The 24,600-nt window shown below is 40.3% G+C and overlaps 1 protein-coding gene and 1 long non-coding RNA gene across 2 annotated transcripts in view; one reads left to right on the forward strand and one right to left on the reverse strand.

Annotated features, from left to right (window-relative positions):
• The window catches only part of LOC103551543 (uncharacterized), an 18,112-nt gene extending 12,695 nt beyond the window's left edge, over positions 1–5,417 (forward strand). Inside the window, exon 3 of the long non-coding RNA XR_011543368.1 lies at positions 5,285–5,417. This is a non-coding gene — a long non-coding RNA (uncharacterized lncRNA). The remainder of the gene's footprint in view (positions 1–5,284) is intronic.
• ABRAXAS2 (abraxas 2, BRISC complex subunit) lies at positions 1,168–24,352 on the reverse strand. The gene is made up of 9 exons (XM_008521058.2): positions 24,217–24,352; positions 20,349–20,439; positions 16,690–16,726; positions 13,798–13,864; positions 9,219–9,409; positions 8,301–8,420; positions 7,691–7,775; positions 5,975–6,089; positions 1,168–3,359 (listed from the first exon to the last, which is right to left on the reverse strand). Exons 1-9 carry the CDS (start codon positions 24,313–24,315, stop codon positions 2,890–2,892), a joined length of 1,275 nt encoding a protein of 424 aa, XP_008519280.2. The 5' UTR covers positions 24,316–24,352; the 3' UTR covers positions 1,168–2,889.
• Positions 24,353–24,600: the final 248 nt, after the last annotated feature.

Raw genomic sequence — 24,600 nt, forward strand, 5'->3', positions numbered from 1 at the left:
CAATCTCCAGGGATCAGAGTAGCCCAAGAGTAACCCAAATTGGATGTACTCTGTGTCCTGACTCTACGGCCTTATTTATGGCATTACAAAAATCACTGTCAAAAGGAACACAGTTAAGCTAAATTCCAGAACTTTTCCCAAATCTGTTTGTCATAAAGTTGAAAAGTAAACATTTTCCATTATTTATTAGCACCACATTTGCAGGACCAGTTGCCTTCAGGCTCCCTATCCAGCAGAATTAAGGTTTGCTGTGGGAAAGGATGAAGTAGAACCTCGTGAAAGAGTGAAGATCTTTAAGTAACTGAAACGAAACCTATAGTCAAGGCAAACCAGACCCAGCACAGTTACAAACCATTACTGCTTTCTGCTGTTTTTATTCTGCCTTACCCTAGACTTCACTTTCTTACAGTATGGATTCACAAGACAGTCAATTTAAATCTTTTTTATTAAAGCAGTCATGCTTACTGCCCCACTGTGTCTGGAATTTTAAAATGTATATCCTTAGGGCCTGAATGTTTGGGGATGAGATTTCTGTTATTATGTTTTGATCTTTCTTCAGAAAAGCCAATTATAACATGTAATTAAGCATTTCCAGACTTCTAAGTTAAAAGAATCCAGTCTTCTTTTCTCTGAATGGTTAGGGGAGACACAGAATAGGATCCTAAGAGGCTACAACCCACATTTTACAATCCTGCTGAAAACAGACACCCTGGGCTCTGGAAGACACCCGCCACTCAGACGGAACAGCCCACAGAATCCAGAAAACACTTCTCATTCTAAGGAGGCTCCACAACTCCCAGCACTCTGAGAGCACCAAGTTCCACGACGACATCTCAACTGTTAGGTGATCCAGGCTGGGGAGGCTCTTCAAACATCAGTCCTTATGTGAAAGGTGCCTTTTGGGGGCTTTCTAAGATTAAATTTTCTATCAATTGATGTTCACTTCTCTTGGTAACTTGATACTCAACACATTCTCCCTGAAATCTACAGAAACATTTTAGTAAGTTGGGCTCTTCGACTTCCCTTGAAACCAGTCTGACAAAAACATCTGTCTAGAGATGAAGCTTAGCGCCATTTCAAAACTGTACTAAGTCTACTAAGAGCAGCCAGAACGAGTAAACTGAGGCAAGACCTTGTTGGGTGCTGAGACAGACATTAAAACAATGGTTCCATGATTAAATAAGTTTTTATTGTCACATTTAACTGCTTTGTCAGATATACATTGTAGGTTTCAGTATGGCATAAAATAACATTTTCCTGAATGTCAGAATCTTAACAGAGGAGATGGCAATGGCACTTAAAAAAAACTCATTCATTCACACTGGTGCTGAAGCCGCTAGTAGGTAGCTGATAAAAACTGGAACGCATTTGCAGGTAAAGTGATCTGCCAACATTTTAAATCAAATGGCAGTGGTAGGAGGCCAGCAAAACCAGGAGAGGAGTAAAATGCAGACCCCAGCAGGTGGGTATCTGAAGAATGGCAGTTTTAGCATTTCATTTGCAGTCCCTATTATATCGTCTAATTTAGTATTGGAACTGGAGCTCAGTAAGTAAACTTTTTTCCTATAAAATGAAACTACTTTTTCAGAACGTGGACTTTAAGCCTCTTTAACAACTTCCTTAGTCCTACAGGTTTTAACTAGTCCAAAGGAAAGGCAGTTATATTCCCAAGCATTAACTTCATGGGCTGACCTCATCGTAAACGGTGGGTCTTGTCATTTCCAAACGAGGAGCCTAACATGCTCATGAACATCTTTAGTGGTTTCACACATTCTGGGCAAAACTAGAAAATAAGTAGTAAACAAAAATATAAGTGCGTCCCAACAGGAAATCTCTATACATTCCACAATTTTCCTCCAAATGGCAACTTAAAAGAAAAAATAAGTATGGTTATGCAGATTTAAAATGAATCTTTATTTACCAAGATTCCAAGACAGTTTATTAAATGTCTTTCCTCCACAAATAAAACTAAGACTAGGATTTGTCAGAAGCTCTAAATGAATTATCTCCCTTACATATGAACTCGGCTACATCTACTATGTCTGGAATCTGTTCACCATAAAGCTCAGGTCTGGAATACAACTCCCTTCCGTTATCCACTGCTGGGTGTCCTTCATTTAAGACTCCAGAACAGAGACCATAAATGTGGCTAGTGCAACACAGCAGTCACTGTAATTCCCCAAAAGAAAAATAAGTGATTTATTTTATGACATACTTATTTGGATGATTACTTACTGGTAATTAGTATTTCTACATCTTTTTTTAAAGGCAACCATTTTAAGTGACAATACATATCAGGCTAGTAGAAAAAAGTTGAAACAAAGCCCTCTCTTTCAATCTCACAAAGTCATGCAGATGAGAGAAGGTACATCTGATTTGTTCCAATCAGGCTTCTTGGAATTATCAAAATTTCTTTTCTGGCAAAGATGAATTTGGCTCATCATAGAAAGAAAGTTCTTGAAGGCTGCTGCTAAACTCATTTCCCTTTGAAAAAGTAAATTTCAAGGCATGATAGTGCAAGAGGTAAGTTTTTGATTTATAGAACATTTATAGACTAATTGTGCTTAGTCTCTAACTTCCAATTTATTTTAAAGAACAGAAACTACGTTGATAAGTTTCACTTTGCCTAAATTTACCAGTACATCCACGAATCGCACCAGAATTAGGACAATTTGATTATCTTAATGATTCTGCCGTGAAACCTGCACACTGCGTCCGCAGGTGAGGACCCTCGGAGGCGAGGCTCCTACAGTTCTGTGCCCAAGGACTCTCCTCTTGGGAGTCCAGGGGTCTGAGAAAGCAGTTCTCCCCCCAAATTAAGTCCTCGAAAACCTCTCTCAATAAGGGATTAACAAAAACAGTGCTAAGTGGAGAGTTTCTTTTGTTTAGTCAAATCTGGGAGGTCTGAGTGTTCCTGGAGCCCCCGTCGGGATGTGTCATGGGTCGAGAATCCCTCGAATGTGAGCATTCGCTATTCGAGGGCTCTGTAGGGTCAATCAAATGTTCATAATCACTGTCGTCTGATTCCTCAGCACTGTCTGCAGCTGCCCTTCGGGGAGGAGGAAGATCGGCTCCACTCCCAGGGTACTTCAGTCCGGCGCTGGTGGAGGCGTAACTGGAAGAGCCCACGGCTTGAGGTCGAGGCATAAAGACACTAGTTTCCATGCGAGGATGGCTCAAAGTACTTTCTTGATTGTTTGAGTGAAAATCAGAGTAAGGGGGAGGAGGATCAGAGGCCTCTGCATCTCCAAGTGGACTTCTACCTTCAGCCACAAACCCAGAATAGGGCATCCGAGGGCTGAAGCCTGGTTCCAAACTTTCAGGCGCCATCTGTCTGCTGAGCATTGCCTGCTGCAATCCTGGGTGAAAACAGGAAAAAAACTGTAATACTTTCTATATTGTCACAGCTTTGCATCTCAATGCATTAAATGGTCAACCTAAAAGTTCTAGAAAATAGCAACAAGGCAGTAAAATCAATTCTTACTATTATTTTAATTTGCATAGTTCTTTATAATCTACAAAATATTTTCCTATACACCAATTCATTCTCACCTCATAACAAGCTTCTGAAGTATTACTGTCATCATTATTACTATTATTGTTTCCATTTTATAGGCAAAGAAACCAGAGTTCAGAAAGATTAAATGACTTGACTAAGGGAATAGCTAGACTCGGGGACCTGATATGCAAAGTGCAGGTCTTTGAACTCCCAACCCTGTGCTGTTTCCCCCCCTGCTGCTTACAGTGCTCGAAGGCTGTGGGGCCTGAGGATGAAAGAAATAGTCCCTACCACCCTTGGCAAGTCATTTGAATGTAAATTTTTTTCTTTACAGGCCTCACATCAGAAAACACTTCTTTACAACTACTTGTCACAATACACTTATATGTGTCTTTCTCCTTAAAACGTTAAAAGCCCTGTTAGATGACCAGTTTTCCGGGTACTAGGCCATAATTTTAAGCATTTTTATGAATGCTCTGAAACAGTCGCACAGTTACAAGTCTATACAGCCTTTAAAAGTGTTTTAAATACATTTTTTAATATTATAAAAATGACGCAGGGGGCAGCCCAGGTTCATGGGTTTGGATCCCAGGCACAGATCTACATCACTCGTCAGCCATGCTGTGGCAGTGACCCACATACACTATAGAGGAGGGTTGGCACAGATGTGAGCTCAGGACAAATCTTCCTCAGCAAAAAAAAGAGAGAGAGAGAGATACATACTTGTACAAAATTTAGAAAAGAACAAAGAAAATAAAAATTTACCACAATTCTATCATCCAGATAACACTGTTAGAATTTTGGTGAAAAACCCAAAAGATCTGGCGTTAAAAGATGTGAATTTTAAGTGTCAGGCCCCAACTTCTTTTCCGAACTCCAGTGTCATTATCCAGCCTTGTGTATGTGTTTGGGATATATGTATTTTAAACAGAGCTGAGACCAGATGTTTATACCATATTATATCCTAGTGTTTTCACTTAAGATTATATATTAAGCGTTATCCCATGTTATTAAAAATTCACTTCAACGGCTGTATAATATTTCATCACATAGATACACTGGAATTTACTCAGCTATTCTACTGTTGCTTATTCAACAACTCTAATAGGTTGTTTCCAAGATTTGAGAATTATAAAGTTGTGATTAACATTCTTGTACATAAATCCCTGTCTGCATTTCTAATTATTTCTAGAAAAATATAACTTATTTTTAATAAAAATAAATCAGACATCATTTACCTGGAAATAAAAATTACATTTAAAAAAAGCTACATTTTAATTGGTTTGTAAATGTTCTTATTAAATTAGAAAAGGTTAGCCACAACCTTACCTCTTTACACTTGATATTATCTGCCATACATTTAATACATTTTGCTTACGAATGTTAAATTTGAAGGCATTGTAGCAAATATGTCTGTTACCATGCCAGAATTAATAGATTCTTGGGCCTAATTCTCATTCAGCCAGCTGGTTCCTTAGCCTAATGGTATCCATTCATCCACAGCTACCAAAAATAAGACATGTAAAGCCTTCATTGTGACCTTGACTATGAATCAAATATAAGGTTAAAAGACCTGTAGGTAGCTCCTCTGCGTGGCTCTCATCAACAGGACACAGTCCCTGCATGCTAGGCATGCCAGGGTGGACTTAGTAAAAAACCCCACAGCCCGTCCTCCATTCTAAGTGGATTACATCTGTCAATATATGCACCAGTCTGCAATAATCTCTTCTCGGGATTTATTCTAACCGTGCTTCAGTCTTTCTACCTTTGGTCTTTTTCTTCCAGGTAGAGACTTGAGAGGGATGCTACGAAAAACATACTTCTCTTCTGGAAAAGCTTAAAGGCAAGTGCGTGCTCTCCCTCAAACAGCTTAACTTGGGGCTTGATGAGTGTGGAAGGATTCGCGTATTTTATTGTATAATTTTTTTTTTTAAAGATTTTTTTTCCTTTTTCTCCCCAAAGCCCCCCAGTACATAGTTGTATATTCTTCGTTGTGGGTCCTTCTAGTTGTGGCATGTGGGACGCTGCCTCAGCGTGGTTTGATGAGCAGTGCCATGTCCGCGCCCAGGATTCGAACCAACGAAACACTGGGCCACCTGCAGCGGAGCACGTGAACTTAACCACTCGGCCACGGGGCCAGCCCCATAATTTTTTTTTTTTAAAGATTGGCACCTGGGCTAACAACTGTTGCCCATCTTTTTTTTTTTTTTCCCCCTGCTTTATCTCCCCAACACCCCCCCGGTACACAGTTGTATATCTTAGTTGCAGGTCCTTCTAGTTGTGGGATGTGGGACGCCGCCTCAACATGGCCTGACGAGCGGTGCCACGTCTGGGCCAGGATCCGAACCCTGGGCCGCCGCAGTGGAGGGCGCGAACTCAACCACTCGGCGACAGAGCCAGCCCCTATTGTATAATTTGATGTTTAAAATCAGACAGTTCCCTGATACTGAATGGTACAATTAATAAGAAACTCACTTCTTTCTTGTTCCTTCTCATTTTTCCTCTGAGTAATTTGTCTTCTTAATTTGTTCACTTCTGCCTGACAAGATTCGACAACTCGCTCACTCTTTTCTACATCTGCACAAACTGCCTGAGGGAAAAATGACAACAAGAACAATTAGTTTCAAATCCAAGCACAAGGCATTCCATACGGAAGCACCAACTTGAATCCTAGGAGGAGACCAGCTGCTTTACTGAGTTAAGAAACAGACATGGAAGGCAGAACAAAGTCACGATGGTCCACGAGACCGGCACTATCGCTGTTATTCACTGAGTCGCTTCCTTAATTTTGTTATGATGATTATGCTGTTTCATTTATAAATTCTTTACCAATAAGGGTCAGATGGGAAAGATTTAATCTTTTCCTTTGATTATTCATTTTTATTGAAATGAAAAAGGCATTTTTGATATCAGTCTAGTATACAAAGGAAGAATAAAAGATACGACAGGAATGAGATGCCTTTGACTTTTATTTATAACAACAATCAAAAATCAGATGACACAAAGATTTATTCAACAGAAAATATTTATAATCAGGGAAAGCTGAAAAAGAAAATAAGCTTCCAAGTTAAGATTTCATAAACTAACTATTTGAGACTACACCTCTGCAATTTAACCATTCAGATCAGGGCACTCCGCACGATAGTGACGTTTGCAGAGCAGGCCTCATTCAATTGGCAAAGAAATGTACAACAGCCACTCTGAAGTCCATTAGGCAGTGCTGACAGTCTCAAAAGAGCATGGTCATGAATTCAGGACAAAAAGCTGTTTTTCACTGCACGTTCCTTCCATAGCAGAAATACCAGAAACTGCTGGAAAGTAAGCCAGTGACCAGTGAGTCTGTAAAAAGTTCCCTACACCACCAGGTGTACCGTGACCCTAGTTTGGAACACTAACAGTGGAAATTGCCCATCCTAAGCTTTCTTCTTTTGCTCCAGGCTGAACTCAGTCTGCTTTCCTCTTTTTTACTAGCTGCCTTCATTCCTCTCTCTATTCCTCGGGGCCTTCCTCCTCAAAGTTAGGCTTTCTCCAAGCCTGGGACAGCTTCTTCAGTTCTACCACTTTCCTTCTTGTTCTCAAAGGCTCTTTTGTTCTTAGGGTTTTAGAGCAAATTACCCCTAAGAACACACTGGGGCTGATGAAAAGAACGTGGGAAAGTATTGTTAGCACCTAGCTCAGTATCTGGCTTGTGAGAGATGTTTCCATAAATATTTGTTGCATGAATGACTAGGAATGAACAGGCTCCACTGTGATCCTCCCACTCGATGGAGGCAGCTGGGGGCAAAGCGAGTGAACTAGAATGACGGAAGCAGAGCTGCACGGAGTTATGGGTGCCTCGTGATGTAGTCTCTACTTAGAGTATAACCAATGGAGACAGCTGCGTTCTTAGCAATCCTTCCCTAATCTCAGAATACATTTCCCTAGAAAAAACACTGTTATAAACAGGGTCATAGGTATTTAAAACACTAATACTAATACTATACTTCAGAGTCTCTGCTTCAGGCACGAGTGAGACAGGCTTTTGCAGGATGGCATGAGTAACTACCCTATACATCTGATATTATTTTGGGAAAGCATATTCCAACTTTCAGACAATTCATTTGTCAATTGGGAGATTATTAAAAATTAAAGTAGAATTAAAAGCATTTGGGCAATATAAATAAGATGAAAACTAGTAAATAAATCAGTTACCTGCACTTTCTCCTGAAGCGCATTATAAACCTGATAAATCGCCCTGATGTCTTTCATTACTCCATCCTTGTCAAAAAAGTCAGTACTAGAAGACAGACAGAAAAAAGACGTCACACAGTTATTCAAACTGCTGTAAACCTGAAAGGCATTTTCCTATCACTTCTACTGTAATCTGTTACTTAAATGCTGCAACTCCAAGGTGACAATGTCTCAGTAATAATGTCCACACTATTAGAATTACAGAAGAGAAATAAAAAAGAACCATTGTTACCAAGACAATTTAAAAAATATAAGCTATATATTCTTCAGTGACCACATTTAAAGCTTTTAGAACCTCAGAAATACACAAACTTTACCCAAACGTTTATATCAATTGCAAAAAAACCCCACAAAAAACATGACAAATGATAAAAAAAAATAAGTATTAGTAAAAGTAAACCATCTTTTCAATAGGAATAAAATGTTGCTATATAGTGGTGGTGTCCTAGAGAATCACCTTACAGCATTTTTCACTTTTAATTATATCAAACTTGATTCCACATTTCTCCATATACTTCTTAAATACTATTAACAAAAGAAAGGGAACACTTTCCTTTTACTTTCAACTTACCCATGTTCTTTAATAACTTTGGCGTAGCTCTGAGAAGTATTTGGCACTGAGGACACTTTATACTCTTGCTGGCTAGTATTGCCTAAATTGGGAATAGCGAGGGATATCCTTTGATTATACCTGTGGGGGATGGAGAGAGAGGATGTTATGAGAGAGATGCTCTGCTTGAAGACTGGGTCTTGCCGACAGGAGTCCGAGCCTCTGCCCCGAGGAGCTAACAGGAGGGCTCACGGAGGGCCTGCTTCCACACACAGCCCGAGCATGCAGGAATTAGCTGCTCTTTTCCTTCTCGTAAAGTGGAAACCCGATTATAAACTCCTTGAGGGCAGAGGTCATGTCTTACACTTCTTTTGCATCCCCGCAGTGACTGACAGAGTGCTGAGGAGCTTCTAAGTGCTCAAGAAATACCTACTGATTCATTACTAAAATCCTGCAAATGGCTATTTAACAATTAATAACTATTTTCACTGATCTCAATTTAATTTATTCTGCAAATGAATTTCCAGAGGGAAACCTTTCTGTTGCTTACAGACAGACACCATAATCAGATGGTCATTTTTTTTTTGCTTTAACAAGTTCACAATGCAAAACCTTCATTAACCAGTAGGTGGATCAATTTTACAATTTTGTCTGTGAAATCTATGTTTTAAAATTACAGTGACTTTCAGAGCAACAAAACTGTATTTCTACATAATGGATTACAGAGAAGCAAACGATGATTTCCAGCTGTTTATTCCTATAAGAATTTATGCGTAATTAACATGTCTTGCTAAGCCTTCTTGATTCAAAAACAATTTTAATTTATACAACTAACCGACAAGGAAAAGTACCTTCTCTAATTACAAAAAACAAAGCTTACAAAAGCTTTTCTACCAACATCTTTCCTATATATGAGGCTGGTAGGAACACTTTCTTTACCTTCGATTTGGTCTAAAGAGAACATATTCTAAAGCATGGGTGGAATTGTTGGCTGTGGAGATGAAGCTGAAGAGAAGGAAGACGAGGTCGGGCACCCCAAGGATGCGGGTGAGTTGCTTATGGATAACCTGCTCTCTGTAGGACATTTGCTGCTGTGTGTTTCGCCGGAATCTGTACCACCCAATAACTTTCTGCAACAAAAACAGAAGGAAAAAAGCATTAAAAGTTACATGAAATCTTACAAATTTAATTCTCAATGTATCCACACAAACACTTATATACAAAGGGTCACAGCAGCTTTATGTGCGATAGTCCTATCAACAGACTAGAGCTATGGATGTCCAAGAACATGGCATATCAGTCCTAAGTCTCAGTGCTCTGTATTAATGCTGGACTTAGCTCCTCTAAGCACTAGGTGTGTCTCATACTCCCTCTGCATCCCTGCAAAGGCCTGAGCAGCACTCAGTACACTGGCTGTTCTCATGAAATACTTGCTGTTTAACAGAATCTTGCAAGTGCTTACTGGATGACTAATGGTACTTTTCACTTACGTTGATTCCAATCGTTTTATTCTATTTGTATTTTCTGAGAAGTGGGGAACCTTATAAATTATTTTGGATACCAACTGATAGTAATCAACTTATTCATTTGATACTTGACAAAAAAGATGCTCCCATCACTCAGATCAATTAAAGATGAGAAGCCAACTTAATTCACATTGGTGACAGCTACAAAACTGCCTTTTAGAGCTAACAAGTTACTCGGGAGGCTACTGACAAACTAGGTTGCCAATGCTGAAAAGCACCTTTTTGACAGCTATGTTTGGGCCATGATGCAAAATTACGGACATCTTTCCCTAAAACCTTATTTCTGCTGAAGTTTCATAGACAATTTTTCACAAAGGCTTTCCTTTCTACTCTCTATACTAGATAGTCACTTACATTTTCTGGAGTCAAAGCAATTATCCCCAACACTGGGCACATTTATTATCTTGAGGTTGCATCCTTTTCGGCCTTATAATGATATTAAGATGGCTGTTATGTTTATCATTATCTATTTCAGAGCAGATGCTTCCAGAAGGCAGAAATACTCCTCTCACTTGCTTTTTTGGCCTTAGCCCCAAACCTGAGGCTTGTGGAAACTTCGTGAACACACTATGATTCTATGATTCTGCCAGGGCAGTATTTCAGCACACAACCATGGTGTACCTACTGGAGGATTTTCATATCAAAAACAATAGCCTCTATCTTAAGCCTAACATTTTAAATGTCCCTTCGTGGGTAGTACAATAACTCTTTCAAGGTGAAGATACAATTTTGTTCTTTTCCTGGGAGAAAACAACTCAAACTAGAATCAACTATAAAGCTTTTCAGTCGTTTAAACATATATCATCTTTGCTTTTGCGCTGGAAATTTGGGTTTTTCAAAAAAATCCTTACAGAGTTTATATTATGTATAAGGTGCTGCAAGAAACATGTGCAATGAAATATATAGTAGTTCTTGCCCTTAACAAATACCATGGGAAATAAAACATAATTTCCAAGTAAACTGAAGCAACAAACTCATAAATTTAATTGCAAAGGAAAACATAAACATTTGTTTTAGCACAAAGTTCTATAAAATCAAAACTGCAGATCAACTTTTAACTTTTTTGAGAATCTTGGCCCCAGGTAAAGCAAAGTTAACTCCAGGTGACAACCTATGACTGGTCTACTGTGTCCTCAAACAGCAAATCCAATTTTAAAATCCCTGAATTGATTGGAATGTGGAAGAACTACAGAGTAGAGTCCTTTTCTCTTTTCAATTTATCTTCAATTATAAAATACAGTTAAAAAAAACTTATCAAGGGCCGGCCCCGTGGCGGAGTGCTTGAGCTCGTGTGCTCTGCTTCAGTGGTCCGGGGTTTCGCCAGTTTGGATCCTGGGTGCGGACACGGCACCGCTCTTTGGGCCGTGCTGAGGTGGTGTCCCACATGCCACGACTAGAAGGACCCACAACTAAAAATACACAACTATGTACTGGGGAGCTTTGGGGAGAAGAAGGAAAAATAAAATCTTTAAAAAACAAAAAAACCCAGCTTCTCGAATGATGTCTCACTTCAGCAGCAGCGTCTCTCCACTCCCCAAAGTCATCCCTTTTAAGTGCAGTTGGCTTCTTTCCAGATCCTTTTCTGTACATTTAAACACACACTCATGCTTTTGCTTTTACATAAAACAGGCTCAAATTATAATACTACTTGTTTCATTTAACATAACTTAGAGACCTTTCTATGACATTATATGAGAACTTCCCACATTCTTTCTGGTGGCTGCTTTGTGTCCCATAGTAGGGAGGTACCAACGCAATTTACTCCCCACTGGAGGACACTGAGATTGTTTTCCAACTTCTCACTATTAAGCGAAGATGCAACAAACATCCCTGTACACTTGATTAAGAGTCCAGACTGCTGGGTTTAAGCCTTGGCTCCCCCACGTCCCACTGGTGACCTTAAGCAAATGAATTCACCTCAGTTGCCTCCACTGTAAAATGGGGATGATAACAACACCAGTTCACCTCATGCGGCTGCTGCAAGGATTAAACGTGTCAATACCTGAAAAGTGCTTAGAGTGTGGCCTGGCACAGAGTTAAGTGTTCAATAAGGCCAGTTTTTCATATGCCTAGATGCAATTATTTACTTGGGCCAGACTCCTAGAGGTGGAACTGCATATTTAAAATTCTGTTATTGCAAAATTCTTCTTCTAAATGTCGATATCAACTTACATTCCCACCAACTACAGCTTTCATTTCCCACAGCCTTGCCAGCAGTGAATACTAGCAATCCTTTCATGCTTCTGCCAATCTGATGGGCAAAAAAATAGTATCACGCTGTTTCAATTTGAGTTTCCTGATTGAAGTTGAACATCTTTTCATTTATTTCTTGGCCATTTGTGGATCTCTTTTTTTCTCCTGTGAATTTCCTGTTCATATTCTTTATTCATTTTTGCTCACTTAAAATTTTTTTTATCTATTAAAAAAAAAAACTTCCTAGTACTTTTCGTATGTAGTGAGGGCTCTAGAGACCTGTGCTCCATAAGAATTTTCGTGGAACAAATTTTAGTTTTAGAAAGTACAATAAAGGTTCATTATCCAAAATATGAAAATAAACAGCATGAGGAGGCAAGGCGGTGGCTGGGAGATGGATAGACTGTTAAGAGATTCCAGAATGCGTGCTCTCGGGCAAGTCACTGACAATGAGAGAGCCGGACCATGACACCTGTGGCTGCTCTCTCTTTCCTAGTTGGGCAGGTGACTGGGTCAGACTCTGCCAACACCGAGCCCCTCCTGAGCTTATTCTCGTTAGAAAAGCTATCTGTCCTTCTGTCCCACCTATCCCCCAGGCTTCCCACCCTCCTCTGGGTTTACCTGCTGTCCTTTCTGCCTCGCACTGACAGTGGTGCTGAACCGCCCGTCCAAGGGGAAGGAGGCTGACCTACTCTAACTGCACTCTCTCCCAGCGCCCTCTTCAGACGCCTTACGGCCCACGGCCCACACCGCCAGGGTTATTTTTATCCACGGAGAATTTTTTAGAAGATTTTCTATACTATACGCTTCTTTTAAACAAAGGCATTCTGTTTTCTGTTTGACAAACTGAAAACTTTTACTGGTACTTTTTTCCTCAAGTGATGGTTTAATAACCAATCTATTTTTCTGAAATTAATATCCCAAGGTAAAAAAGTAAAACCCACACATGGTACAATAGAGTAAATTATAAATGAGACCATCAGACAATGCTTCAGCAACAAAACTTTGGTTCATTTTCAATTCGATTCAGATTTGCCTACCATACACAATCAGTACATCATATGCATAGGTGGACAGAAATAATAAATGCTTGACCTTTTGGAAAAACATCTATGCTCAACGGTAATTGAACTTGAAAGAGTAACATATCCAAAGATGTTTGATTGCAATTTACATTCTTTAGAAATATTTTCCTGATTATAAAATTAATGCATATGTATTAAAAATGTGCAAAATTTTTTTTTTGGTGGGGAAGATTGGCCCCAAGCTAACATCTGTTACCAATCTTCCTCTTTTTGCTTGAGGAAAATTGTTGCTGAGCCAACACCTGTGCCAATCTTCCTCCATTTTGTATGTAGGACACTGCCACAGCATGGCTTGATGAGCGGTGTGTAGGTCTGCACCCAGGATCCAAACCTGTGAGCCCTGGGCTACTGAAGTGGAGCATGCAAACTTAACCACTACACCACCAGGCCAGCACTTGCAAAACTATTTTTTAAATTACAAAATAGAAAGGGAGAACTACCCAGAATCAACTCAACTATTGTTAACTTTCTGGATTATACTTCATTTGCTTTTCTTCTGATTTTTACATAATGGAATTATACTACAAATATCTACATTTTTTCTATTGATATACTGTAAACATTGTCTCACATCCACAATTTACTTTTAAAATCTACTTACCAGAACTCTCATAAATAAATATCACATTGTTTCCTTTTCTATTCCTTTCTGGTTTCAAGTTTGGGTGGTAAGAAGCGATTTCCAAATCAGACTAGGCAACAAATAGAACATACCTTTCTCCGGTCTTTAAGAATCCTGTCCAAACTCTCTTCATTAACTTTGCTTGCATAGTCATAAAAACTGTTTTTTTAAGAGAAAAAATATTTTACTAAAATTACATAGTATTTTGCAATGAATATGCGTAGCTACATGTGTCTACGGGTCATCTAACCCTAAAAGTTGGTAGTAAAAATATAATTGCTTGTCTTCAATAGGTATATAGAGAAATCAATCTAAATGCTTTATACATGAGGTATCTTTTGCATGAAAGAATACTCAAGAGACTGCTACATTCAGAGGGTATAACTTCCACATGCGGGAGGTGCTGATAGCAAGTGATTACAAAACGTGTGGTTTCAAATGGCTGTGACATCTTTTCCTTTTTTCTAAGTATCAATTACTTACGAAAAAAAAGAACTCAGGAGCTCATTTCTGAGAAATGAAGAAGGGAAATGAACAATTGTTGAATGTTCAATAACATGCTCGGCTGCATGCTTTCTTATGTTATTTCATTTCATTCTTATCTCAATGCTGGGAGGCAAGTATTAGTTCAGCCCAACAAGTCAACAAGCTTCATCCCCATTTTTGTAGATAAAGATACTGACGTTCAGTGACTTGCCCTAAATCACAGAGCTGGAGGATGAAGAGCTGGGATTTGAAGCCAAGTCTGGCTAGGTGCCAACTGAATGCACTCACCCTCAGACAGACCAACTTGACCAGGACCCTGCGGTGAGCAGTCCAGGCGTAATGATGGGTGGGCTTGTCTACCACTGGTCAGAGTTTCAGAAACGTCACCCTTTCTCTCCCCCTCCCTCCACTGTAAATCCCAGGCCTTATAAGGCAGAAAAGAGTTTAAGACATTGCAAAAACAGTGAATTGGGAATCAGGAGATAACAGCTCCAGCTCAGTTCTACTTCTCACTGTATGATTACAACCAATCTGGCCTCTATTTCCTTTTTTCCAAAATAAAGAGTTTGGAGTAGAAACATAATTTCTTTTTTTTTTTTTTTTTTTTTTTTTTTTTAAAAGATTTTATTTTTCCTTTTTCTCCCCAAAGCCCCCCGGTACATAGTTGTATATTCTTCGTTGTGGGTCCTTCTAGTTGTGGCATTAGAAACATAATTTCTAAGGTCTCTTTCAGCTCTAAGAATTATGAGTTTATGATTTAAACTTAGTTAAACTCTTATTCTGGTACAGCTTTGCTGACAGTGTTTTAAGGAATTCCTTGGAAGGGCAAGGTAGGGCACAGCTAGCAAAGCTTTGGATAGGGCCAAATAGGACACTTTCTTTCTTTCTTTTTTTTTTTCCTGCTTTTTCTCCCCAAATCCGCCCAGTACATAGTTGTATATTTTAGTTGTGGGTCCTTCTAGTTGTGGCATGTGGGACGCCGCCTCAGCGTGGCCTGACGAGCAGTGCCACATCCACACCCAGGATCCTAACCGGTGAAACCCTGGGCTGCAGGAGCAAAGCGCACGAACTTAACCACTCGGCCATGGGGCCTACAAGAAATTATCTTTTTTTTTTGGAGGAAGATTAGGTCTAACATCTGCCACCAATACTCCTCTTTTTGCTGAGGAAGACCGGCCCTGAGCTAACATCTGTGCCCACCTTCCTTTACTTTATACGTGGGACGCCTGCCACATCATGGCTTGACAAGTGGTGCCTAGGTCCACATCCTGGATTCGAGCCGGCAAACCCCAGGCCACCACAGTGGAATGTGCAAACTTAACCACTGTGCCACTGGGCTGGCCCCTAGGACACTTTCATGGATCAGACAAAGGCAATGTGTGGACCAGGGCCCGAATCATTTTATTTGCACTGAGATTCTGCTCAAATGAACTGCTGGTTGCTCGTCTTGTTTCCCACTCCTCTTGCAGTTCTGTGTAAATCTAAAAAAGATCAAGTTCTCAGCTACTCTGAAGCTTCATCTACAGGTAGCCATGTTGCATGATGACAATCCTCTGAAATAATCAATGGGTAGGTGTGTTTGTGTGTGGAAGAACATGATACAAGTCTCCAGGGGTTCTTGGGTGCAAGGGGGCTGGATGTTTGGGCCAGCTGAGGATAGGAGAGTGGTCAGGGTGAAAGCTGCAGGGAACACATAGCAGGCGCAGCCAGGCACAAGGGTTTGCAGGTGTTAAAGAAGGAAGTGCTAACCAAGAACACTGAATTGTACTAGTGTGAGCAGCATGGGAAGGAAAGTATTGGCCTGGTTTCTGGGAAGGTACGAGAATAGGGTCTCAGGGAGTTTTAAGAAACACAGTTGAAATCATCATACCAGCCATCAGATGGAAGGGTTTCGGGCTGAGAAAGAAGGCAGGGGCCTGGGTAGTGGTCTGGGGAAAAGTCCAATGTGTGGGAGATACTGGCCTTTTTCTTCCTCACCCTTTCCCCTCCATGTGTCTCTCTGCCATTTGCTTTCTCCCTTCTGAATTTCGCTCCTCCCTTTGCTTTCTCTTTCTGTCCCTTAGCTGGTCATAAGATGCAACTGGTGTAGATTAACTTAAACACAAAAAGGAGGTTTTATGTTCCCTTTTCTTACATCTTAAAGTTGAACACTGAACATTTTTTATTCTTCTTAAAAACACCCATTAAATTATTTTATCTATATGTGATCCTTGATTAACTTCCCTCTCTACCAGTCACAGAGCCCTTGCTAGGGAGGCTGGTGGGGAAGGCTTCCATCCTAAATCTCTGAGGTCAAGATTTATACGGTCCCCTCCCCTCTTCCTAACCTAACACAGTGCCACACACACTTCTGACACTCAATAAATAAATGAATTTGGATGCCCTCAGTTATACTTATAATTTTATAGCCATAATCGGGTACAGGTCTAAAATCACTAGTTTTTAATCAATTAATCTCTTAATAAGGACTAAGAGCTACAAAGAAGGACGTGGCTTACCTAAAAAGTTTTGAACAAGGGTGATGGTTATGGATTTCTGTAATTAGAAAGATGAAATCAGTTAATCATGTAAGACACGGGCAACTATAAAATTGCTCAGGAGTTTTTTAACCAAAATCTCAGACAATAAAAAGACAGTTTTCTTCTCCCAAATAGGTGCTGTGTGTACACCAGTGAAGGCAGTGACTCCTCTTAATATTCAAACTCCAGGACACATTCGCAGAACAAAATAAAGTAGATACCAAAAGTTCTGTTTCCATTTGTCCACATATGATGAGTACACATCTGAAAGCTCTTATTCAGGAATACGCAGCTATTGTGTGCCCTTATCCAATCCTAGCTATTTAAACAAAGCATAGGAGGAAAAAGTAACCACTGACTGCAGGCATTTAATCAAGGTGGATAAAAGCCGTGAGGACAGCTTGGGGAGAGGAGGGTCTTAACCACCCTACCATCAATAACCTGCTAACAACCCATGACAACTGGGGCCAGGCATTTTGAAGGGGAAGGGAGGAAACTCCGGAAGCCTGTTAACCCTTTCAAAGATGGTCAGCACCAAGGGAGACTGTCATTTATAAGGCAGAGCCTAATGGCTTCTGAAGAGATTGCTGTGATTAACCAGAGCGAACAATTTCTTGAAGCTCATCAGGGGGCTTAGGGTCTGGGTTGCTTTATAAGAGCATGAGACTAATTAACCATTCAATTCTATTAATCACATTCTTCTGGAGAGCAACTCATTACCTGCTATTTAAAAAGTCACAGCAGCAGAGTTCCAGGCTGCAATTTTAACTCAATTAAAATGGAACCACAACCCTGAAGGACATGGGCTATTAGCTTCTGTGCTGATGTTAATGCTGCCAAACACACACACAAACGCAGTACTTCCATAGGAAAGAAAAGTTCACGTGCCTAGTATGGCTGTTGACATAGTGATGCAAATAAGAAAACATCATCTAGAAATAGTTCCTTCTTTTATCACCAAAAATGATACAGTATACCACCATAAGTTATTTCAGAGATAACGTTAGTAAAGTAATTAGAATGTGGAATATTTGTAGCAAAATCATTACCTAGAGTTTAGGAAAAAGAAAAAACTCATCTTCCACTTTAAAGGAAAGAATATGTTAAGAAAATCCCTAGAGTAAATTCTGAACTCTGAATACACACTCCTGTCACCAGTCCACCCCCCAGCAGACGTCTCCCATGATTTACCACCTGGACTGGAAGTACACAAAGATATGCTCTAGATACCATGTGGCCTTTTCCAAAGGAAGTTAAAGCTTTCTTGCATACGATTTTTTGCAATTCCTAATAAAGCACTCCATGGAGCAAACAGGGTGACAGGCTCAAACGTGATAAAGCTGCAGATCGGAAGGAAAGTGGCAGACACAGCTGATAGGTGGACCTCTGGAAGCAGGCAGGAACCTGGGATTCCAGAGTTTCCCACACCTCAAGAGCTTAACCACACGGGAGCCTCCTCTTCAGGGACGGAAGTCGTCTCTGCCCTCATTTCTTTAAACCCCATGGGACGCACTGCTGTTCTTGCTTATCTTCCTGTCTCTGCCTCTCCTGGTGGGGGCGCGGGACAGCTCCTCTCCTTCCCCTTTCGTCCTTCCCAGTCACTCTACTGCAACACCTCAACAACAACGGAAGCTCTTCTGTTGTCTCCTCCCTACCACTCCTAGAACTGAGGGTGGACAGCTCTGTTTAAAGGGAGTTAGCACAGCTTTTAAAATTGATATGTATTCAAACAAGACACAGATATACTTTGTGTTCAAGATGTGTTCTATATAAATTGCCTAGCACGTCCTTACTGTATATAGTAATTACTGTATTCTTAAAAGAAAACTGTTACAATATAACAATATAATATTACAATATAATATAACAATATAATATTACAACATAAAATATAACAATACATTTAAGATAACAATAGCAAATACTTTGTCCATGTGATCCATAATCATTTCAAACAATGAATTGAATGTAGCTAATAAATTAAAGGTTGTACAGCAAAAGATGGTTGTCATGGCACTGTATTCACCGGGACTCTCTATCAACTGGTACTCCTCCATAGCTACAATACCATGGAGACATATTCACTGCAAGAACCAGAAGGTTTATAAATCAAAGAATCAGTACATTATGCAGTAGAATTTCAATTAGTTTACCACTCTATTTCTTCAAAAATAAATAAATAGCCAGAATATTCATCAGAAATGCTATTTTGTGATCATGCCAGATAAGAGAGCTCTTTCTTGCGTGGTTTGCTGTCAGTTAATTACATCTGCCATTCTAACCTTCATCTACCAAATTAATTTTTAAAACCCAAATGCAAACAACAAATAATCACACTGATATCCAATGAAACCAATTTCTCTATTTTAGAATTTTTAAAGAGTTAAGCAAAACAAAAAACAAAACCTCAATGAGAGAATACCTATCTCTGTATATCCAGTCTTTATTTAACAAGTCAATATTGTGGGAGTGGTTTTATAGTTTTGGTCCTTTAGGACACAGTTGAGTCTCTGGTCTCCCCCCAGTCCTAAGCCCACCTCAACCCCCATCCTGGCCTCCCAATACATGCACTAGAAGGTTATCAGAACAGGCTTAAAATTGATGATTTGGCTCCAATATAACCTAACCTTCCAGCAGTATTTCAAACCACAAACCACTCACTCTCACCATCACCCATTCTGTATTTTAGTCACATAGAAATAGGCCAGATTCCCTCTATGTCTTATGCACTCTTTGCTCTATGTTCCACTGAATACACCACCCACTGGCCCTAAGTTCACCTCCTTTATGATGCCTTTACTGATTTCACCCACTAGCTATTTTATTTTCAACCTCTGGGACTTTCTTTTTCTTCTTCTTATAGCACTCATCTGCACTGTCTAGTACTTCTATATACATGTCTTGCCCTCCCCACACTCCTGGAAGGCAGGGATGCCTCCGGATGGTCCTCTCATTGCCTAGCATATGCCTCACATATGAATGTTCTTCAATAAACGTTGGCTGCATAAGTGAATGAAATGTCCCTTGCTGATATGCTATTTGGTGATATGCTCGAGGTGTAGCTGAAAGAACTGCGATCCCTATTTATCAAAAGGAGACTAATCCAAAGAGAGGGGGTGAGTCTATACACACTCCTTCGCCTTCCCCAACAATCTCCCCCAAACTGACTGTTTGGCTCACTCCTCAGAAGGCTGGGTAGGTTTAACAAATAATCTCATGTAAACAAGTGTGAACACCTTTGTCAGATCCCTCCAGGAAGGACCAGCACAGCACATCCTTTCATTATGGTATGATGTGAGGCTGGCAACAGGCTAGCCCAATATGCAAATGTGAGGTTCATGATGGTTTTCAAGAGATTATCAAGTGCAATAGCACAAAGCTCTTCAGTAAAGTCAGACCAGTTAGTGGGAAAGGGATAGCTCTACTGAATATCTAAACTTACAGCTACACACTGTAAGTTTACAGTGACTTACAAAAACATTTCCTATCTTTTACTAGTGCAAATAATTTGCATTGTGATCTTAGTAGTTTTCCATGAACTCTTTTAATCTTTTGGATCAAAATCAGTTAAGGGCCAAAAAACAAAACAAATAGTATATATACAGAAAGAGTATTTCTAAGGTCAGTAGTAAACTTACCAATCACTTGCAGAAATTCTGTGTTGCTGATTTGTGAGTCACTGATGCTAAAGGTTTCCTCTTGTCTTACCTCTCCCAGCAAAAAGCCTTCCTAAAAGTAATAAAAGAAAATAGTTGCAGACTAAAACTAAAGACAGTTTTTAAGGGAATTAAGAGGAATTGAGGACATTATAATTTAAACAATAGTCCAAATAAGCTTGCCATGTAAACTACTACCCTATAAAGGAACAAGAAGACTAAAGCAACCTGAGATACATCTATTAACTGGATTGTTTGATAACAAGATGAAATATTATTTTAATCCCTTCAAGTCTTCCTTGGTTTTTTTTGAAGTAAAAACAAGCAGAGTGAACTCATGACCTAAATCCTACTAAGTGTAATAACCCACGTCAAAAAACCTCAGGAAGCAGAAATAGTCCAAGGCTGCTTTCTCAAAACAGCATATAATTTATTTCATTGTTTTAAAAACACTGCTAATGACAAAAGGATAAAGAAGTTAACACAATGCACAGCTAATTGCTCTTGTATAGGCTGGCATGGGAAATTAGGATCTCAGCAAATAAATTAAATTTCCTAGAACTCACATCAAAGTTTTCCTTTAAGAAAGGCAGAGGTTAATTTATTTACACCTTTGGAGAACATATTCCACGATAATCAATTCTGGATTACTTAGTGTATAACCTACTTGTTTGAGTACCTGCTATCCTGTTGAGGATAAGCAAAGTTGAAGAACATAGACCCTAAATGTCAAAATAACTTTCCTGTAGAGGGTAAACTGATAGGCTGTCCTGAATTGCCCTCCCCAGATACCCACATGACTTACTCCTGCCCTCCACTAGGCTCTTTACTCGAATGGCACCTTATCAGAGGCCTTCCCTGGCCAATGTAACGGAAACAGCATCTGCCAGACTTCAGGCCCCTTCACTCTGCATTCTTTTTCTTCTCAGTCTTCTCACTCTCCATCATATTACATATTTATATGAATAAATAAATGCCTATCCCCCACTAAGATGTCAGCTCCATGAGAGCAGGGACTCTGTGCTTGTTCACCACTAGGTCTCAGCACCCAGCACAGAGCCCAACACAGAGGAGGTGCCCAGTAAGTACTGGTTGAAACAATGCCCTTGTACTATATACATTTCTATTCTAAGTAGATCCTTCAAATCAATTAAAGAATGTTCCTAGTTTAAGAACATTCCCAGTTAGAAGTGAGAATCTCAGGAGGTGAAGAGGGAGAGACAGATGCTTTATGGTATAGCTTTGTATTGGATTAGGGTCATGGAGTGTCCTAAAATTCCAAACCATCATGAACAGGGCATTTCTCGAACCTGAGTAATATAGAGACCTCTTTAAAAATTTTTTCTCAGACCTTAAGGAGTATCCATGGCTATTGGTCTGAGAAATATTGACTAAAGAAGCTTGTTTTACCCTATGAAAGTCTTTCAGTTATGAGTTCTCACCAGAAAAGAGCAGCTTTGTCTTTGTAACACATTAAAAAAAAAGTTTTAACCAAATTGAAAAAACCAATTTAAAATTCCTACAGAACTTTAGACCTTAAGAACATTATCTACATATTCCTAGTGTTCCATAGTCTAGGGTTGCCAGATTTAGCAAATAAAAATACAAGACACTTAGTTAAATTTGAATTTCAAATAAACAGCAAATAATTTTTATGTCATATTGGGATATAGTTAACTAAAAAATTTATTGTTTATCTGACATTTGAATTAAATTAGGTGCCTTATATTTTATCTGGCAACCCTACTGCAGTCCTCAGTCTGAGTAAGCCAACAGTGACATCCAGACATTCTAACTCCAAGTATAAAATGAATGCTTATTTATCTACTGGTCTGGATTATTTGAGCCACTGTTACTTTATAGCAGGAGAAGGCAAACTACAATGTGTGGGCTAAATCCAGCCTGATGCCTGTTATTGTACAGCTGACAAGCTAAGAATGGTTTCTACACTCTTAAATGGTTGAAAAAATTAAAAATAAAAATAACATTTCATGACATGTGAAAATTACGTGAAATTCAAATTTCAGTGTCCATAAATAAAGTTTACGGGAAATAGTCACCCTAACTTATTTATTGTCTATGGCTGCTTTCTCCCTCCAACACAGAATTGAGTAGTTGCTACAGAGACCCATGGCTCAGAAAGCCTAAAATATTTAGTATGCGGCCCTTTACAGAAAAAGTTTGCTAACGCCAGCTCTGTGGACTGAGTGGTTTTAAACTAATTTCTTGCCTGGATAAAACAAGAATGTACTACAAAAGAAAATTCTTGGTTCTTCAACTTTAAAATATGTAAAATTGAAAATAAAGTAGTCCACATATACATCTGTGGCAAGGTTATTACAAACAGGTAAGGTCATTTAAGACACAGATGCAAACTACTGTCATTGGTGAAAATGTCCATAAAGTCTAGCACCATCCCTGGCACAGCATAGATATTAAAGAGAGATCTCTTGAATTAAGTTAATAACAACTCAAGAAACCCGGCCATCTCCCTGTAGTTTGTAGGAAAACTATCCACTTTTTAACAGGTAGCCACTCATTCTTAAAATAATCTTGCCTTATACATAAACTGCGATATTACTAGGCACTCCAAGAACTAAAGCAGTTAAGAAGCATTATTGAAACCGTATTTAATACTTCCACAGACACTAGGAGTACCACAAACTACCCATATATGGAACTGTATTACATTATTAAATAGCTGGCTGCAGTATCAAAGGCCTTCATGTCCAGAGACATGAGCTGCCTCTGGAAAAACCCATGTTGTGTACATTCTTATCATTACTCTCTACCATCGCCACTGAAGAGATGAAAAGTACAATAATTTAATGCCATCCAATTTACTAATGGAATCACCTCTATGAAATCAGTTTTTATTAATGAAAGCTAAGACTGCTGACATCAAACCAAATTCAGTTCCTTCTTCTGGGGTGTATCATTTTGCTTTGTAATGACAACCACAACCCCCCCCCCCCACACACACACCTATTTAACGAATTTGAATAATTCACTATTAACATTTAAAAACAATCCCCCAACTTGGTGGGCAAATTAAATACATGCTTAAAGATAAAAATTATCTAGTTTGCAACCAGAGGCCAGTGACCTTAAAAGACAATTCGTAAAATAAAGACACTGAAGCAGACAGGCGCTGCTCCCTCTCTGGGCTCCGAAGCCTGTGCATTTCCGATCACTCATACTTAGGCCTATCACTTCCCTATTTCACTGCGACTTAGTCCCGTGGCATTAGAACATTCGCAAAAGAACTAAGCATGCAGCTTCAAGCCTAGCAGACCCTACACCTAACACTCTTGTTTACATTGTCCATTTCCCATCGAGGCAAAGAAAACAAACGATCGTATCTAACAAGTATGAATAGTGACAGCCATGGTTTCCCTCGTCGCATCCCACAACAACCTGTGAAACTGGCGGGCGGGGCTGGGTTCCTCGGCTCCCAGACTAAAGCCCTGTCGCTCGGGTCTTTCTCGACCCCAGGCGCCCCTCACAAGTCTAGAAGTCTGACTCTCAGGGAGGGGCAGGCGCTCGGTTTCCACTAGACGACCCCTGACACTGCCGACGGCCGGCCAGGAAAGCTTTGCTAAACGGAAGATGGCTGTCCTGAGACGGCCGGGCGGCCGAAGGCACCAAGCGAGGGGGCCCACCCCGGGGGGCGAAGGAACCTCAGGCAGCAGAAGCTCGCCGGGGGCGGGAGCCGCCTGGGTCACCAGCTTCCCGGGCCGGCCCTGGAGACCGGGGAGCGAGCGTCGGGTGGTCCCGGCTTGGCCACAGGCGCCGGCCTGAGACGGAGGGTGGAGGCCCCTGCAGCCACAGCTGGGGGCCCGGCACCTACGTGGTCGGCGTTGCTGTTGGCGCTGTGGAAACACACAGCGCTGAAGGTGTAGCCCGAAATGGAAGCCGCCATGATGGAAATCTCCAACTCCCCCATCATGCTCCACGGAGGGCACACAGACTTCCGGCCGGCCCCGCCCCTTGGCATCCTGGGAAATGAAGTCTTTGACTGGGGAGGTCGAGGGCCCGGGGTGCGGGGGACTGAGCGCTGAGAAGCGCGTTTACCAGAAGTGAACGCCTCCTACGTCATACTCTCTGCCTAGGTCTCGCGCGCAGCACACTGCCTCTTCTGTATAGCCCTTGATAGTTCCCCAAACCGTTTTTTCTCTTTGCAAATGCAACTCTTAGTATTAAAAGCCAATATTTGCCGTGTTCGAGGATGAAA

Source organism: Equus przewalskii, chromosome 1, assembly GCF_037783145.1.
Source record: "Equus przewalskii isolate Varuska chromosome 1, EquPr2, whole genome shotgun sequence".
NCBI classification, from domain to species: domain Eukaryota; kingdom Metazoa; phylum Chordata; class Mammalia; order Perissodactyla; family Equidae; genus Equus; species Equus przewalskii.